Source organism: Mobula hypostoma, chromosome 2 (genome assembly GCF_963921235.1).
Source record: "Mobula hypostoma chromosome 2, sMobHyp1.1, whole genome shotgun sequence".
NCBI classification, from domain to species: domain Eukaryota; kingdom Metazoa; phylum Chordata; class Chondrichthyes; order Myliobatiformes; family Myliobatidae; genus Mobula; species Mobula hypostoma.
This window is the reverse complement of record NC_086098.1, coordinates 82,336,738-82,349,553: the sequence shown is the minus strand read 5'-3', so window position 1 is coordinate 82,349,553 and position 12,816 is coordinate 82,336,738. Positions and strand designations below refer to the sequence as shown.

General features: G+C 44.2%; 1 protein-coding gene across 1 annotated transcript in view; it reads left to right on the top strand.

Annotated features, from left to right (window-relative positions):
• LOC134357299 (uncharacterized) overlaps window positions 1-12,816 on the top strand; it is a 185,980-nt gene that overhangs the window by 162,394 nt on the left and 10,770 nt on the right. Inside the window, exon 3 of the mRNA XM_063068680.1 lies at window positions 7,211-7,407. Within this exon, the coding sequence (XP_062924750.1) occupies window positions 7,211-7,407 (197 nt within the window). The remainder of the gene's footprint in view (window positions 1-7,210; window positions 7,408-12,816) is intronic.

The following is a 12,816-nucleotide window of genomic DNA, read 5'->3' as shown; positions in this document are numbered from 1 at the left end:
GGATTGTGGGAAAGTATCAAGAATGTTGCATAGAAAATGTGTGAAAAGATTCTGCATAAGGTGAAAACGCAGAAGAGACCAAAATGGATGAGTGAAGAAACTCTGAAAATTGCACAGGGAAGAAGTGAAGCCATAGCTAAGGGAAAAAGCTAGCAGTTGCAGTTCTCAGTCAAGCTTTCCAATGTTCTGGTAGGCAAGACAAAGAAAACTGCTACAAAAATGTGTGGAAAAAGTAAGAAAGGAAAATAACAAAGGAAGGTCCAGATCAGTCTTTTTAAAGCTAAGAGAACTGAAGAGAAAATTCCAGCCTCACATGGGAATGCTGAAAGATGCACAGGATGTTATGCTTAATGAATCTGAGAAGATGAAAAAACAATGTAAGGAATACTGAGAGTCATTATACCAGAAATATCCACTGGATCAGGAATATCATCCTAAATCTTCTAATCAGGAACCAACGGTGATGAAGGAAGAAGTTGAAGCAACATTAAAAGCCCTAACAAAGAACAAAGCACCTGGTGTTGATGGAGTCCCAATCCCAGCTGAAATACTACAACAATCAGACATAGCTGTTGCAATACTGGCAATGCTCTGTAAACTGATCTGGAAGACAGCATCATGGCCAAGTGAATGGAGGAAATCAGTATTTTTACAAATATTGAAGAAAGGTGATGCAATTGAGTGTGAAAATTATCATACAATTGCCCTCATTCCTCACACCAGGAAGATTTTACCAAAGATCATTAAGAAAAGACTTCAACCTTATTTAGAGCAGGAGCTTCCTGACGTTCAAGCAAGTTTCAGCAAAGGAAGGGGAACAAGTGTCATCATTGCAGATGTGAGGTGGATTCTTGAGAAGACAAAAGAATTCCAGAAGGACACCTGTATGTGCTTCATTGACTACAGCAAGGCCTTTGGCTGCGTCAATCATGACGAACTATGGAACACATTAGGATATGTGGCCATACTGGAACACTTGATCATCATGCATAATCTTTACATCAATCCAGAAGCAGCAGTTCAATGGAACAAGGAGAAAAATAATGGTTCAACATCCCTAAAGGGATATGACAAGGCTGCATTCTCTCCCAGTGTCTGTTCAATTTGTGTGCTGAACTAATCTTCAGAGAAACAGGAGTATACGAGGAGAACTGAGGGATGAGAATTGTTGGCAGAATCTTAAATAACCTTCATTATGCTGATGACACTACAATACTGGCTGAAAATGAAGAAGACCTGAAGCAACTGCTGACCAACATCAAGTAACATAGCCTCAAGATGGGTTTGCACCTTAACCTGAAGAAGACTAAGATTATGACTACTGGCAGCACAACTAATTTCAAACAAAAGAACACCTTTAGATGCTGGCAATCAGAGCAACACACACAAAATGCTGGCGGAACTCAGTAGGCCAGGTCAAAGGGTTTTGGCCTGAAATGTCAACTGCACAACCAATTTCAATCTCAATGGAGAGGAAATTGAAGTGGTTGACAGTTTCAACTTACTTGGATCAATGCTTAACACCGAAGTGGTAAGCAGTCAAAAAAGTCAATGAAAAATTGCCCTTGGCAGGACAACTAAGAAAGATTTAGCGAAAATCCTTAGAAACAGGAATCTATCTCTACATACAAAGATTCAACTTGTGTAGGTGATGGTGGTCTCAATGACATAATATGGATGTGAAAGTTGAATGGTAAAGAAGGAGGATGGGAAGCATATTGATGTCTTTGAATTGTGGTGTAGAGAAAAATGGGGTGTATGGGGTGTCAGGGAGGGGTAGCACCTCTGGTGGGGGAACATCTCGCGTCCTTTTCAAGGTGGTTAGTCCACCTTTGGTCCCCACCTGGCACTTAGCTCTCACCTGTGGCTCCTCGTAGCTGTTTGCATGCGACAGCAGCCACACCCCGGGCAACAGCTTCAACAAGCCGGCTAAGCCAGGTGAGGGTAGCCGACGGGTCTCAAACCCTCGGTGAGATAGAGAGATGTCTATCCCAGCATGTGAAGACAGACTCTGGCGGATTGAGCGGATGAGACCAATGGAAGGTCCAACAGTTAAGAATGTGGTCTCTGCAAGCGTCGTGGAACGTGTAGAGCACGACAAGACACAGAAGACATCCTGTCATCCACTGCACCTCGTTCCATCTCCAGCCCTCTTGACTCTTGTCTTGCCACTGGATCCAGATGGGAATTGGGAAGACAAAGTGAGGCTGATGCTGCGCAACTCTCCCTCACTTAAATCCAAATCAAGCGCTAGTCTCGACACCATCATAAAAGCTGGCTGGCGGCGTAGTGGCAACAGTGCTGGACTTTGGGGCGTGAGATCCCAAGTTCAAATCCGGCCAGCTCCCTTGCACCCTCTCTATCCATGCCTCGTTGAGGGTTGAGCGTTGAGCTAGCGATTCGACCTCGTTTTAAAAAAAGTACTAATTGTGTGGAGGTTCTCATCGATGACGATGGACGAACCTTATAGAAAATAATACTATGCATCTCGTGGACCCCTCAGAACAAACATATCGGTTCTTAATGAGATCAAACTGAGTCTCTCTCTGGAGGCTCATATGACAAGACTCTACCTATTGTACTTTGGGCACATCATGCGAAGAACCAACTCCTTGGAAAAGGATATCATACTCGGCAAGATGGAAGGACAATGGAAGAGAGGAAGGCCATCAATCAGATGGATGGACACAATAAGGACAGTAATGAATGCAATGTTATCTACAAGGAGCTGCCTTTGCAAGGATTAAAAGTCTTTTAGAGGAACTATCATAGGGTCGCCATGAGTCGACACTGACTCAATGGCAGAACAGCAACAAGTCAATGCCTTTAAAACCCTTGTGGGGTGGGGTGGAAAAACCATGGTGATTTATCTGCCTCTAGTCTCATTTTGTTTTTCCAGTACTTTGTCCTTCTTGATAAGTATTGTTGCAAGTTCTTTCTTCCTGTTTGAAACAAGACTATCTTGTTATCTTTGGCAGCGGTCCCCAACTACCGGGCCGTGAGGAAGTGATATGAGTCAGCTGCACCTTTCCTCATTCCCTGTCACGCACTGTTGAAGTTGAACATAGGGTTGCCAACTGTCCCATATTTGCCGGGACATCCCGTATATTGGGCTAAATTGGTTTATCCTGTATTTCCCCCACAAAGGTAGAGCATTCCTATGAAACCTTTCGTGCCGAAATGGTGTGAAGCGAAGAAGCAATTACCATTAATTTATATGGGAAAAATTTTTGAGCGTTCCCAGACTCAAAAAAAAATAACCTAACAAATCATACCAAATAACACATAAAACCAAAAATAAATAACACTAACGTATAGTAAAAGCAGGAATAATATGATAAATACACAACCTATATAAAGTAGAAATAATGTATGTACAGTATAGTTGGGAAGATGAAGGGAAAAACGATTTGTGGGAGAAAAAAAATCGGCACATATGCGCACATCACGCATGTGCACACAGATGCCCGTGCAAGGCTTCATGGCCATGGTAGTCTTTCCTGGGGTAAAGTGTCCCGGGATTTGACTGCTACTTTTGTCCCTTATTTGGGAGTGAGAAAGTTGGCAAACCTAACTATAAAGGACATGTTGAGGTGAGTTTAACCCTACTTGAACACCCACCCCCCCCACCCCGCCCCCTACCCCTGGCCGGCCGGTCCGCAAGAATATTGTCAATATTAAACTGGTCTGCGGTGCAAAAAAGGTTGGGGACCCCTGATCTTTGGGATGCTTCCAGTGAATCAAAATAAGAATAAGGTTTATTATTGCTGATGTAAGTCATGAAACTTGTTGTTTTGTGGCAGTAGTATAATGCAATATAAAAAATTAGTAACACACATCAAAGTTGCTGGTGAACGCAGCAGGCCAGGCAGCATCTGTAGGAAGAGGTACAGTCGACGGTTCAGGCCGAGACCCTTCGTCAGGACTAACTGAAGGAAGAGTGAGTAAGGGATTTGAAAGTGGGAGGGGGAGGGGAGATCCAAAATGATAGGAGAAGACAGGAGGGGGAGGGATGGAGCCAAGAGCTGGACAGGTGATTGGCAGAAGGGGATACGAGAGGATCATGGGACAGGAGGTCCGGGAAGAAAGACAGGGGGGGGGACCCAGAGGATGGGCAAGAGGTACATTCAGAGGGACAGAGGGAGAAAAAGGAGAGTGAGAGAAAGAATGTGTGCATAAAATAAGTAACAGATGGGGTACGAGGGGGAGGTGGGGCCTTAGCGGAAGTTAGAGAAGTCGATGTTCATGCCATCAGGTTGGAGGCTACCCATTAGTACAAGTTACAATAAGAAGTAAAAAAAACCACACAAATAAGTAACGAACAAAAGAGCATAAAGTGAGATAGTGTTCATTGCCTGTTCAGAAATCAGATTGTAGAGGGAAAGGAGCTGTTGTTAAAATATTGAGAGTGTGTTTTCAGGCTCCTGTACTTCCATTTTAGTTGTAGTAATGAGAAGAGGACATGTCCTAGATGATGTGGGTTCTTAACGACAGATGTTGCCTTTTTGAGGCATTGCATATTGAAGGTGTCCTTGATGGCGTGTGAAGATCAATGTTAGTTTAAATTATCTGCTATTCCCTTGTTTCCTTTATTAATTCCTCACTCCCTTTTTCACTTGCAAGGGATCCCACACTTCATTCTGGCAGGGGTGTGGGGGGCGGGGGTGGTCCTACACTTGCTTTAACTATCATTTTCTTTTTTATGTATCCACTGTTTTTCATTGTTTGTTTACTTTTGCAATCATTTTTATCTCTTTGTTAGTCACCCCCTGCTGCTTCCTGACAAGTTCTCAGTCATCAACTCTATTGTTTACTTCTGCCTTTTTGTATGCTTTAGATTTATGATTTATTAATTTTCTTAGCCTCCTTCCATTATCATTGCCAAATCAGAATGGTAGAACATTCAGTGGTTGTCTGTCATATCCAACAATGACAGGAGACCTGTATGGGAAAGTTTTTAAAGTGGAAAAGGCCGTTGCACTGAAGCAGTTCCATTCTTTCGACCTCAGAAATTCAGGTCTGGTGATACAAGTGGTCGTCACAAACTAGGGTCTTCCTCGGTTGCAGAGATGACCTTGACTACTCTGCATTATCATGCCTTTCTCTCTCTGCGAGGCATTGCAGAACCACCTTCTTGCCATTGGAGCTCACTGTTGATCTCACCCACCAGAGCTGACTTCACATACTGGGACAGGCGTGTTGCCAGCTCACTGGGGTATGTGATTTGCTGGCTACTCTCTCTGGGTTTAGCTCACCTGTCGGAGAGGTGTGGCCGCTGTTGCATGAAAACAGCTACTTGGAGCCAAAAGGAAGAGCTGAATGTGTGGTAGGGTCCAAAGGTGAGTAAGCTGGCCCAGACTGAAAACAACAAACCCCTTCACCACAGCACAGATGTGGGCCTTTTGGCCAATCCAGTCTCATCCCATTTCACCACATGGAACAGCTATTCACATGTGTACATCTGATACGTGTGTACTTGCATCCATGTATGCAATCGGTCCACATGAACCACAGGTAATTGTACATACACAAAAAATAATGCCACTACTTTCGGTGCACCATACAAAATTTTGTTTTAAGATGCTGTAATTGTTGTTTGCTGAACATACAACTTGCTAAAGGTAACTGTTCCAACTTGCCCACTAATGTAGATAATTGCTATGATAGCCTTGATTACGTACATCAAGCTAAAACCATATATTCACAAGATATAGAGCAGAATTAAGCCCATCAATTCTTTTCTACCATTAAATAAGCATTTTTAACCTCCATTATCCTGCCTTTTTCTGCAACTCTTACACCTCTTACTGACCAAGAACTTACCAATCTCTGCATTAAATATACCCATTGACTTGGCCTCCACAGCCCTCTGTGCAATGAATTCCACAGATTCACCACCCTCTTCATCTCAAAGTGTTTAAACCCTTATTTTGAGGCTGTATCCTTGTATCTTTGAATCTCCTACAGTGGAAACATTCTCCTCTTGTCCGCTCTGTCCAGTTATTTCAGTATTCGGTGGATCAATGAGATCTCCCTCCATTCTTCATTCGTATGTCACCATATACTACCCTAAGATTCACTTTCTTGCAGGCATTCACAGTAGAACAAAGAAATGGAATAGAATCTATGAAAAACTATTTTAAAAAAAGACTGACAAGCACCCAATGTGCAAAAGAAGTAAAACTGCAAATATGAAAACAATGAATGAATAATATTGAGAACATGAGTTGCAGACACCTTGAAAGTGAGTCCATAGGTTGTGGATTCAGTTCAGAGTTGAAGTGAGTGAAATTATCCACACTGATTCAAGAGCATGATGGTTGTAGAGTAAGAACTATTGCTGAACCCGGTGTGTCCTAAAGCTTTTATCAGTTGTTAGTTGCGAGAAGAGAGCATGGTTTGGATGATGGGGTTACTTGATGATGGATGCTGCTTTCTTGTGGTCATCTAATCTGCCCTAGGAACTTATGTCTTTTATTGCAGAAATCACTCTTATGCACCTTTCCTGGACCTTCATGCTTTTGGGGAAAGAATAGTGAGAGCTAATAAATAGTAAATAGTCAGAAGGAATGTGATAATGGAACCAACGACAAAGCCGAGAAGTAGAGACATAAAATGCAACAATGAAGACACCCAAGTTTCAGGAACTTCACTAGATATGTTATAGCATGTATCCATTGTTATAAAAGAAAATTGGATTTGCTGTTGGGCTTGTGGATAATCATTTTGTTCTGTAATCAGGACTTAGTCTGTTACTTAATTAAGTCTTCCTGTAGCTAACATTCTGTTGTTATAATTTAATTTTATTGGTCATCTCATCAAATGAAAATGTAAAACCTATTCCAAATTCATGTTCGGGTAGATCAGATTTGATTGATCCTCTGGTGCACACCAATTATTAATAAATCACCCATTATTCTGAACACCAACTTGGGGTGGCCTTTCAGTTTGCCCTTGTACCTCACATCCTCTTAATAATATGGCATTGAAATTCTTTCTCTAATTTTGTTGCCCACACCGTATTAATAATTCCCTAAAATAAATACTGAACAGTTCATACTATGATCCAGGTTGTAAAGTATAGTGTAACTAGACTTGGCTGCTCTGTCTAGGATATTATGTAATGTAAATACAACTTTTCTAGGTTATGTTTAATTGTTGATGTAAAACAGAACCAGCTAACGAATCAAATTACTGCCTTGCTTTGCAGTTACAGCAAGAACACCAGCAAATGGACAAGGCCAACGTGAACAGCATCTCTACCACGATAAAGCAACACCAACTCCGATGTGCTTTAAAAGGAGTGCTGAGTGGGGACTTGGGACAGTGTGATCGCAGGACCGTTGCAGCAGGAGGAGGAGCGAGGGGCTCGGGAGAGCGAGTGCTGAGTGCTGGGAAGCAGCTGAGGTGAGTGTGCTTTAAAAGGAGCGTGGAGGGCAACTGAAGGGTTAAACAGAGTGTTGATTAGAGGGAGTGAGTACTTGAGATAATTAGCAGGGACAAATAAAAGGAGGGGGAACTGAAGAGGAACGGCCAGTGTGTGAGTGGCTCAGGGTAGGAGTGGAGCTTTGAGGCTTTGGCTCGAGAGGCTTCGGTGAGCAGAGGCTGAGGACGAGCCTGCTCCCAGTGAGGTAAGGCCGGGAAAGTTCCTTTAATTAATTTAATTAACTTAGGAGTAGGTAATGGAGGCAGCAGTTAGGGCAGTAGAGTGCTGTGAATGCAGTATGTGGGAAGTCAGGGACAGCACAGTTTTCCCTGATGACTACACCTGTAAAAGGTGCATCCAGCTGCAGCTCCTGACAAACTGAGCTGGATGAACTTCGGATCATTCATGAGGCAGAGGCAGAAATAGACAGGAGTTTCAGGGAGACAGTCACCCCTGAAAGTCAGGAGGCAGGTAGCTGAGTGACTGTCAGGAGAGGGAAGGGGAATAGACAGAAAGAGCAGAGCACCCCTGTGGCCATTCCCATCAACAATAAGTATACCGTTTTGGATACTGTTGGTGGGGACGACCTACCAGGGACAAGTTGTAGTGGTCGCGTCTCTGGCACCGAGACTGGACCCTCAGCTCAGAAGGGAAGGAGTGAAAAGAGGAGAGCAGTAGTGATAGGGGATTCGATGGTTAGGGGGACAGATAAGAGGTTCTGTGGGAGAGATCGAGAATCCCGGATGGTCTGTTGCCTCCCTGGTGCCAGGGTCTGCGATATCTCGGATCAAGTCCTCGGTATTCTCAGGAGGGAGGGTGAGCAGCCGGATGTTGTGTCCATGTAGGGAGCAATGACGTGGATAGGAAGGAGGAGGAGGTCCTGCAAAGAGCATTTAGGGAGTTAGGTGCAAAGTTGAAGGGCAGGACCCCCAGGGTTGCAATCTCAGGATTGCTACCCGTGCCATGTGCCAGTGAGGCTAGAAATAGGAAGATAATGCAGCTAAATACGTGGCTAAGGAGTTGGTGCAGGAGGGAGGGCTTCATGTTTCTGGACAATTGGGCCTTGTTCCAGTGAAGGTGGGACCTGTTCTGATGGGACAGTTTGCACCTGAACTGGAGGGGGAGCTAACATCCTTGCGGGTAGATTTGCTAGTGCTGCTCCGGCGGGGTTTAAACTAGATTTGCAGGGGGAGGGGAACCAGAGTGTTAGAGCAGATAGTGAGGTGGAGGAGAATAAAGGTCATGCGAGGACTGCATGTATAGACAGAAATCAAAGGTTTGTACGTGATAGAAACGTTCTCAGGTGCATCTATTTCAATGCATGGAGTATTGTAGGTAAGGCAGATGAGCTTCGGGCATGGATTGGTACGTGGGATTACGACATCATTGCTATTAGTGAGACTTGGTTGCAGGAGGGGCAGGACTGGCAGCTTAATATTCCGGGGTTCCGTTGTTTCAGACGTGATAGAGGTGGAGGGATGAAAGGGGGAGGAGTGGCATTACTAGTCAGGGAAACTATCACAGCTGTGCCTAGACAGGACAGCCCAGAGAGCTTGTCTACAGAAGCCATATGGGTGGAGCTGAGGAACGGGAAAAGTGTGACCACACTAATAGGGTTGTATTATAGACTGCCCAATAGTCAGAGAGAAATCTGTAGAGAGATAGCAGACTGATGTAATAAACAGAAAGTTGTAATAGTAGGGGATTTTAACTTTCCACATACTGACTGGGACTCCCACACTGTGAAAGGGCTAGATGGCTTGGAGTTTGTCAAATGTGTTCAGGAAAGTTTTCTAAATCAGTATATTGAGGTACCTACGAGAGAGGGTGCAATACTAGATCTCCTATTAGGGAACCAGGCAGGTCAGATGACAGAAGTATGTGTAGGCGAACATTTTAGGTCCAGTGACCATAATGTCATTAGTTTCAAGTTAATAATGGATAAGGATAGGTCTGGTCCTCGAGTTGAGGTTCTAAATTGGAGAAGGGCCAATTTTGTGGAAATGAGAAAGGATCTAGGAAGAGTGGATTGGGATAAGTTGTTTTCTGGCAAGGATGTGTTCAGTAAGTGAAAGGCCTTCAAAGACAAAATTTTGAGAGTGTAGAGTTTGCATGTTCCTGCCAGGATTAAAGGCAAAGTTAACAGGCATAGGGAACCTGGGTTTTCAAGGGATATTGGCGATCTGGTTAAGAAAAAGAGAGAGGGGTATAGCAGGTATGGGCAACAAAGGGGGTACTTGAAACAAACAAACAATGAGGTACTTGAAGAGTATAGAAAATGTAAGAAAATACTAAAGAAGGGAATCAGGAAAGCAAAAAGGAGACATGAGGTTGCTTTGGCAGTTAATGTAAAGGTAAACCCGAAGGGTTTCTACAAGTATATTAAGAGTAAAAGGATGGTAAGGGACAAAATTGGTCCCCTGGAAGATCAGAGTGGTCATCTATGTGTGGAGCCTCATGAGATGGGGGAGATCTTAAACAGTTTTTTTGCATCAGTATTTATTCAAGAAACTGGCATAGCATATATGGAAACAAGCAGGAGTGTCATGGAACATATGGAGATTAAAGAGGAGGAGGTGCTTGCTGCCTTACAGCAAATAAAGGTAAATAAATCCCCCGGGCCTGACATGATATTTCCTCAGACCTTGAGAGAGACTAGTGTAGAAAGTGCAGGGGTCCTAGCAGAAATATTTGAAATGTCCTTAGCCACGGGTATGATGCCGGAGGATTGGAGGGTAGCTCAAGTTGTTCTGTTGTTTATAAAAGGCTCCAAAAGTAAACTAGGTAATTACAGGCCGGTGAGCCTGACATCAGTAGTAGGTAAATTATTGGAAGTTGGTCTGAGAGATCGGATATACAAGTATTTGGACAGCCGAGGGCTGATTAAGGATAGTCAGCATGGCTTTGTGCGTGGTAGGTTGTGTTTAACGAATCTTGTAGAGTTTTTCGAGGAGGTTACCAAGAAAATAGATGAAGGAAAGGCTGTGGATGTTTACATGGACTTTAGTAAGGCCTTTGACAGGGTCCCACATGGGAAGTTAGTTCAGAAGAAGTTAGTTAGACATTGGGTATCCATGGAGAGGTTGTAAACTGGACTCGAAATTGGCTGTGTGGGACAAGACAGAGAGTGGTAGTGGATGATTGCTTATCAGACTGGAGGCCTGTGACTAGTGGTGTGCCTCAAGGATCTGTGCTGGGACCATTGTTGTTTGTTGTCTATATCAATGATCTAGATGATAATGTGGTAAATTGGATCTGCAAGTTTGCTGATGACACTAAGATTGGAGGTGTTGTGGACAGCGAGGAAGGCTTTCAAAGCTTGCAGAGGGATCTGGACCAACTGGAAAAATGGGCCAGAAAATGGCAGATGGAACTTAATGCAGACAAGTGTGAGGTGTTGCATTTTGGAAGGACAAATCAAGGTAGGACATACACAGTAAATGGTAGGGCACTGAGGAGTGCGGAGGAACAGAGTTCAGATACATAATTCCCTGAAAGTGGCGTCACAGGTAGACAGGGTTGTAAAGAAGGCTTTTGGCATCCTGGCATTCATAAGTCAAAGTATTGAGTATAGGAATTGCGATGTTATGGTGAGGTTGTGTAAGACACTGGTGAGGCCAAATTTGGAGCTTGTGACCAGTTCTGGTCACTTAACTATAGGAAGGATATCAGTAAGATTGAAAGAGTGTAGAGAAGATTTACTAGGATGTTGCCAGGTCTTCAGGAATTGAGTTACAGGGAAAGATTGAACAGGTTAGGACTTTATTCCTTGGAGCGTAGAAGAATGAGGGGGGATTTGATAGAGGTTTACAAAATTATGAGGGGTATAGACAGAGTAAATGCGAGTAGGGTCTTTCCACTTAGATTAGGAGAGATAAATACGAGAGGACGTGGCTTTAGGGTGAAAGGGGAAAGGTTTAGGGTGAACATTAGGGGGAACTTCTTCACTCAGAGAGTGGTGGGAGTGTGGAACAAGCTGCCATCTGACATGGTAAATGCGGGCTCACTCTTAAGTTTTAAGAATAAATTGGATAGATACGTAGATGGGAGAGGTCTGGAGGGTTATGGACTGGGTGCAGGTCAATGGGACTAGTGGAATAAAGTTTTGGCACACACTAGAAGGGCCGAATGGCCTGTTTTCTGTGCTGTAGTGTTCTATGGTTCTATGGATAGATTATGTCATTTGGATGCCTAACTCACATTTCCCAAACAGATTGTTGACTCCCAGTTGAAGGAGAGACAGCAAGCCCTAGGTGGGCAGAGGAAACTCTTCAAAGATAACATCAAAATCAGCCTGAATAAATTCAATATTACATCCAAAACCTGAAAAGACATTGCACTCAATAGATACACCTGGAAGAAATCTGTTCAGGAGGGTGCTACGCTACATGAGTGCACAGAGAACCAGGGGCAGATGCGAATGGAGCGACTGAACAACACAAAAACCCAACCACTTACCCTTACCCATAGTACACCAGAATAAATGGATCCCAGATCAGCCTCTACAGACACCTAAGCACCCACCATTAGTCAACCCCTTAGCAGTGGTCGATAGGTTCTTGATTAGTCAGGACATCAAGGGCTATGGGAAGAAGGCAGGAAAATGGGTTGAGAGAGATATTAAATCAGTCATGATGGTGAACACAGCAGGCCAGGCAGCATCTGTAGGAAGAGGTGCAGTCGACGTTTCAGGCCGAGACCCTTCGTCAGGACTAACTGAAGGAAGAGTGAGTAAGGGATTTGAAAGCTGGAGGGGGAGGGGGAGATGCAAAATGATAGGAGAAGACAGGAGGGGGAGGGATGGAGCCGAGAGCTGGACAGGTGATAGGCAGAAGGGGATACGAGAGGATCATGGGACAGGAGATCCGGGAAGAAAGACGGGGGGTGGGGTGACCCAGAGGATGGGCAAGAGGTATATTCAGAGGGACAGAGGGAGAAAAAGGAGAGTGAGAGAAAGAATGTGTGCATAAAAAAGAGTAACAGATGGGGTACGAGGGGGAGGTGGGGCCTAGCGGAAGTTAGAGAAGTCAATGTTCATGCCATCAGGTTGGAGGCTACCCATACGGAATATAAGGTGTTGTTCCTCCAACCTGAGTGTGGCTTCATCTTTACAGTAGAGGAGGCCATGGATAGACATGTCAGAATGGGAATGGGATGTGGAATTAAAATGTGTGGCCACTGGGAGATCCTGCTTTCTCTGGCGGACAGAGCGTAGATGTTCAGCGAAGCGGTCTCCCAGTCTGCGTCGGGTCTCACCAATATATAAAAGGCCACATCGGGAGCACCGGACGCAGTATATCACCCCAGTCGACTCACAGGTGAAGTGATGCCTCACCTGGAAGGACTGTTTGGGGCCCTGAATGGTGGTAAGGGAGGAAGTGTAAGGGCAT